General features: G+C 46.1%; 1 protein-coding gene across 1 annotated transcript; it reads left to right on the forward strand.

The window, feature by feature from the left end:
* The first annotated feature begins 391 nt into the window (after window positions 1–391).
* Window positions 392–5,569, forward strand: otop2 (otopetrin 2). Its single transcript, XM_061223274.1, has 6 exons — window positions 392–755; window positions 1,073–1,209; window positions 1,414–1,472; window positions 2,462–2,568; window positions 3,945–4,783; window positions 5,398–5,569. Exons 1-6 carry the CDS (start codon window positions 392–394, stop codon window positions 5,566–5,568), a joined length of 1,677 nt encoding a protein of 558 aa, XP_061079258.1. The 3' UTR covers window position 5,569.
* The last annotated feature ends 623 nt before the right edge of the window (window positions 5,570–6,192 follow it).

Below are 6,192 nucleotides of genomic sequence, written 5' to 3' on the forward strand. Positions count from 1 at the left end.
TCACATGTGTATGACGCTGCTAGGTAGCTGCGATCCTAGCCAAGCGTGGCCTTATAGCTTTGGGAGTAAAATTCAAAGGAGGTTTTTATTTTCTGCGGACAAAACATGTCAGTACTTCCATGACGACAAAACGAAAAACAAGACAAATGTGTTTTGTGTCTCTGCTCAGGTTGCCTGAGATTGTGTCCCACAGTCAGGTTGTGCGGAAGCAGGTGGGAGGAGCATGGGGCACAGTCTGCACATGAGAACGATGTGGCCAACTAGGCAACAGCCCCTCCAGTTTTTTGTGCATCAGGCTTCAGGTTTAGCTTAGTCCTGCAGGCTGAGAAAGCACAGGAGGGTCCCTAGAGGAAGTCTCAAGTCTTGAGCGGAGCCTTGCAGAGAACCGGAAATGACTCTGACATTTGGCCTTCCTTCAGAGCCCAGCAAGATGATGGCCATGGGCGGCGAGGAAGCGAAGGACAGCCATCGGCCTTCCATTGCCGTTGGCGGGGGCAACGGGCGGGCGAAGGGAAGGAGGCGGGCCTGGCTACTGTCGGGGGTGGCAAGTGCCAACGTCCTGATACTGGCCAGCGCTCTAGTGAGCGGGAGTGCCTTCAGCGATGTGAACATCACCCCCGCCGCGGTGCAGGTCTTCCTCACGGTCCTCCTCCTCCTCACCACAGCCTGGATGGTGTTCTACACAGCCTGCACGGCCCGTGGAGACGGCGCTGTCCTCTACAAGGACGGCCACGCCGGACCCATCTGGCTCAGAGGTGAGGTCAAAGGTCACACTATAACCACGATACCTGCTATAGTATGTTGACTTCTCTGTCGGCTGAGCTGTGAACTGTGCGGCAGGATTCCACCCTTTTACTAATGGCACAGGCAGACTGCAGTCGCGTAGGTTGCTACTGAGCACGGGAGCATCCTATCAAGTGAAGCTTGTCCTCCATGAGCAGCTCTCTGACCGTTTATACACATCCGTACAGCAATGTTTTTTGTCTTTCTGTAGGCCATAGAATTTCTGGGCACCTACCATCCGGGTAATTGTATTTCTACATGCAAGTAATTATATATTTCTGCATATCAGCTGGGCTGGTTCTGTTTGGAGTCTTCAGCCTGGTCATGGATGTCTTCAAAATCGCCAGCTCCACCGGTTACATGCACTGTGACTCGGCCGTGACGATTGTTTTTCCTGCGGTGCAAGCTGTCTTCATACTTGTGCAGGTAACATATGCAAAAACAATGCTTTGCAACTGTTAATTATCAAACTGTAGATATGCCATTTCCCACTTGTCTAATTTTGCACGTTTTGCACAAAGATTCCTTCCCTCAAAGAAACAGTTCCTCATAGAAGTGAATTTCTTGACCAGTGACATCTGAGTGATGACCTCTAATGGTTGAAAAAATGTCTTTATCATTAAATTTCAGACATATTTTTTGTGGTTCCATGCCAAAGACTGTGTTCAGGTCCAGAGGAACATAACATGGTGAGTCTTACTATTGTAAACAATGTAAAATATATTTTCTCATTATATGAGATATATGTATTTTATGTTATATAAAAGTCATTTTTTTATACTTTTTTTGGTATATTTTTTTACTTAATTTGAATTGTATTCAGACACTGGGAGAGACATTGTAGGAATATTGCTTTTTGAGTCAACGGTGCTTAATCCTCCCACTGATTTAGGCTGTGTATTACTTTATAGTGGGGCAATCATTTATTAAAAATGTGCGATATGATTAGTATTACAATTTTGAATGACAGTAACCTGAACTTCCCCTTAGTGTGTCATTCATTAAACAGAAATAGAGAGCTAAGCCCCCAGTTGCACTGATATCAAGCGGTATCAGACCTGTTAAAGCATGACCCACATCAAGATCAAATGTTTTCCTGTTGGCAACAGGGCAGCATTACAGACGTAAGGAGAGGGTGTAATGTCTTAATATCCTCATCGATCACTCTGGAAAACAGTTAGCTTCAAACTGCAAATGCGGTTAATGGTGTTTTAATAAGAGAAAGGTTTGCACTGCCAGCCACTGTCAGCCTCACGCCATATTTGAATGCACAAAATAAAAGCACTTTATCATACTTCCTCACACTATCCAGATACTTATGCTTACTGAAGGAAGGTCAAAACTGATTGGTAGCCGTTAAACTTCAAAACCTTTACAACACCTGTACATTACTCCTTCTAGAAGGAGTGGCATGTTTGGTAATAAAAATATGGAAGAACGTTGAAATAATAATTTCAAGAAACTTTTTCTTGGTTTGTGGTCTAAAAATAAACTTTTACTTGGTTAGTGGTCTAAAACGAAACTTTTACTTGGTTAGTGGTCTAAAAAGACGCTTAATGTTAAAACCTGGGTTTTAGTTGTCATGTTGTATCGTGTTCCTTGAATGGAGCAATAGATTTTTGCCCTCAAACCTGTTACTGTGAATACAGAATGTCATATCTGTGATTGTATACTGCAGCTGTGGCCTCATGCTGACCCTTTCAACCAACCTCATCCTCTGGATGGCCACGGTCACTGAGGAATCCCTGCATCAGACCAACATTCCAGACAACACGACTGAAAGAGGTATCCCAGCAACACTGCGCAGTCTGACCATTGTCCTTCCAGTAACCGTACCCCTCATCACCTCTATAGATCCAGAGCCGTTTATATTCACATGAAATGCTCTTCTTTCATCAATTACTTTACTTTATTGGCATTTGGCAGATGCTCTTATCCAGAGTAACATACAGTTGATTAGATTAAGCAGGAGACAATCTTCTCCTGGAGCAATGCAGCGTTAAGGGCCTTGCTCAAGGGCCCAACGGCTGTGCAGATCTTATTGTGGCTACCCTGGGATTAGAATCACCGACCCTGCGTATCCCAGTCATTTACCTTAACCACTACGCTACAGGCCGCCCCATGAAATAGAAGAGGCTACTCCCAAGATTCAATCCCAAGATCTTATTACACGGAGCTTGCTGTACGCATTGACATTGAATTGCTAAAATTGTTCTACATTTCTCCCTCTCTGCTTTCAGCAGGGCAGTAGCCTGGTCTAGTAGTTAAGGGTTATGCTTGTAGTCAAGAGGGTAAAGCAGCAGATCACAAATGGAGCATAAGGCAATAGAGTGCATAACCTGAAAAGCATCAGGAAACATTTTAACAGTCGCCAAGTTTTGTGTACAAGAGTGTGCAAACGTAACCGTCACCAAGATGCATTTCTTCAGTAACAACTGTGGAGCACAAAGATTACTGAACAAAGATTGTATGTAATGCAAGAGGGATTTTATTTGACTATTTCTTTCATAGTCACTGCCCTTGCTTACAGAACAACACTTTGGGAGAAAATGTGACACAGCAGATGCAGTAGATTTGAACCCTGGGTGATGATGCTGATGGCGGTTTTCTGTTATATAGTGCATTTTATATAAGTGTGGGAGGGCAGGGAAGGGAGTCACAGAGGTGAGTGCCCTGCTGCCTCTCCCTTTAGCAATATGCAAACCCAGCTGTGCAAATGTGTGCATAACTTTCATTTCACTTGATGAAATTTCTCCCTGACGTGAATGGTGTGATATGAGACTCTGACTTTTCTTCCTATCACTAACAATGGAGCAGCCTTTGTAGTATTTTATTTTCCCAAGACCAAATCGCTCACACAGCACCTTACATCTCTCCCCTTTTCCAGGAGCATAAACAGATCACACCTCACCACTTTTCCCAAGATTGCTTTTCCATTAATGTCACACCCGTCTTAACTAACTGCCACAGACACTGTCTGAGAATGCTGTAACGAGTACAATTGTATTGGCTGATTGATTAACGTCACCCCATGATTAATTGCAGTATCGGATATAGAGCTGTTCAGTGATCTCTAAGCCGTTTACAATGAAGCGGAGGTTGAAGACGCAACAGTGACAGTTTCGTCCCACCTTAACCCCCCCCCCCCCCTCTCGCTCCAGCAGCTGAGGAGGACAGCGACTGCCGTTGCAGCCACTCGGCCTGCGAGATTTTCGAGGCCTACTACTACCTGTACCCGCTCAACATCGAGTACAGCCTCTTCGCCTCAGCCATGGCCTACGTCATGTGGAGGAACGTGGGCCGGCTGGTCGACGAGCGCGACCACCACCATCAGCCGCACCCCAGGTTCCGTTTCCAGGGCGTGCTGGCGGGCCCCGGGGCCGGCCTGGTGATGCTGGTGGCGGGGCTGGCCACCTTCGTGGTGTACGAGGTAGACGTGCAGTCCAGCCACGCGCCCACCAAGAGCGCCGCGCTCAACATGCACTACACCATGAACACCACGGCCGTGTGCCTCATGTCCGTCTGCAGCCTGGCGGGCCTGGCGGTCTACCGGCTGGACAAGAGGGGCCACGTTTCGGGGAAGAACCCCACGCGGCGTCTGGACGTGGCGCTGCTGCTGGGCGCCTCCCTGGGGCAGATGGTCATCTGCTACTTCACCACGGTGGCCGTGGCGGCCAGCGGCGTCGCCGGGGTGACGGACGCGCTCGACCTGGCCTGCTCGCTCGTGACCCTGCTGCAGCTGTGCCTGCAGAACTTCTTCATCATCGAGGGGCTCCACCGAGAGCCCTTCCACGAGGCCGCCGCCCCCGCTGCCGTTTTCGCCAACCCCCAGGCCCACGCCCTCGAGGGGACGCCCCCCCCGGCTGGCGTCGCCGTCATGGAGACGAAGCCCCCCTCTGAGGTCACGGTCGCCACCCCTTCTCCGCCCAACCTGAGCCTGAGCTGGAAGAGATGGGCTCTCAAGGAGATCTGCGCCTTCCTGTTGCTTGGCAACGTCATTGTGAGTGCTGCCCCCTCCTCTTTCTGCATGTACAACTGCATGTTCCAGGCACATCTTGTGTTTCTCATGACTTTTTCCCATAAGAGTTTGGATAATAAGCAGATTCAGGATTCACTTTCACAGAGCATGCCACTACCCATTCTTCTTGACCTGTGGTTCACATTGCATGACATGATGTTCTTGCTAAGCAGACAAGACATCCTTGGGCAGAGTAACATGCAGATATTACATTTATACGCTATTTATTAATTCTGCTAGATCAGTGGTCCTCACTCCTGGAGAGCAGCAGGGTGTGCAGGTCTTAGTTTTTGCTTTAATATCTGTGACCAATTCAGACCCAAGAAACCAGGTGAGTTAACTGTGTAATTTATCGATTAAGTGCTGAGTAACAACAAACACCCTGCAGCTCTCCAGGAGCAGGAGTGAAGACCACCAATGGGTGAAATTCAGAAGAGGCATTGAACTTCTCCCCCAGTGGGGCCTATTAACCTTTTGAAGGTGCAAGTTCTGGATCTTATGGACCCTATCTCCACCTTCTTTTTGGTTTTCATAATCTCTGTTTCTGTTGGCATTAGCAGAACAGGTTTTAACCCTGTCTTTGTGTTCATTGGCAGCTCTGGATAATGCCAGCGTTTGGTGCACGTCCCCAGTTTGACAACCCAATCGCTCTGAATTTCTACAAGTCCACCATGTGGGTGCCCGTCGTAAACATCGCCCTTCCCTTCGCCATTTTCTACCGCATGCATTCAGTGGCCAGTCTCTTTGAAGTCTTTCTCATCTCATGAACACCCCCAGACCCAAAGACAGATTCCAAACACTCCTGTACATAAATCTAAATTTTTTATTTATATATATATATATATATATATATATATATATATATATATACATATAGGAAACATGTTTTAATACAGCTTGCCTCAACAGTGGCTTTTGCCAATACTGAAGGTTTGACATTTGCTGTTAACTTAAACTAAGGTCTATGTTATAAACATGAATTATCTTACAGTTCTCATTTAGAAATAATGTTAAAGGAATCAAATGTCAGATTGATTGTAAACCGTGTGCAACTAGAGAAAGTCACGGCTGGGGCAAAATTATGTTCTGTATATTTTGTATCTTGAAACTACAAAAGATATACTTTCAAATATATATTTTATACATTTAAATTTTATTTTTTATAATTCATCAATTAATACATTTTTTGTACGCAATTCTGAAAATACAGAAACTACTGAAACCTGCATGCCTACTGTTATTCATGTCACTGACCAAGTGCTCAATGTGTGAACATTTTCTGCGAGTGACAATGTATCCACTGAATGCTATATAGTATAAGTGGAAATAATGACAACATATAAAATGTACAACTTCCAGGTGGTTAATCCACTTACGGCAGTCCTTTTTCT

This window comes from Conger conger, chromosome 16 (genome assembly GCF_963514075.1).
Source record: "Conger conger chromosome 16, fConCon1.1, whole genome shotgun sequence".
NCBI classification, from domain to species: Eukaryota; Metazoa; Chordata; class Actinopteri; order Anguilliformes; family Congridae; genus Conger; species Conger conger.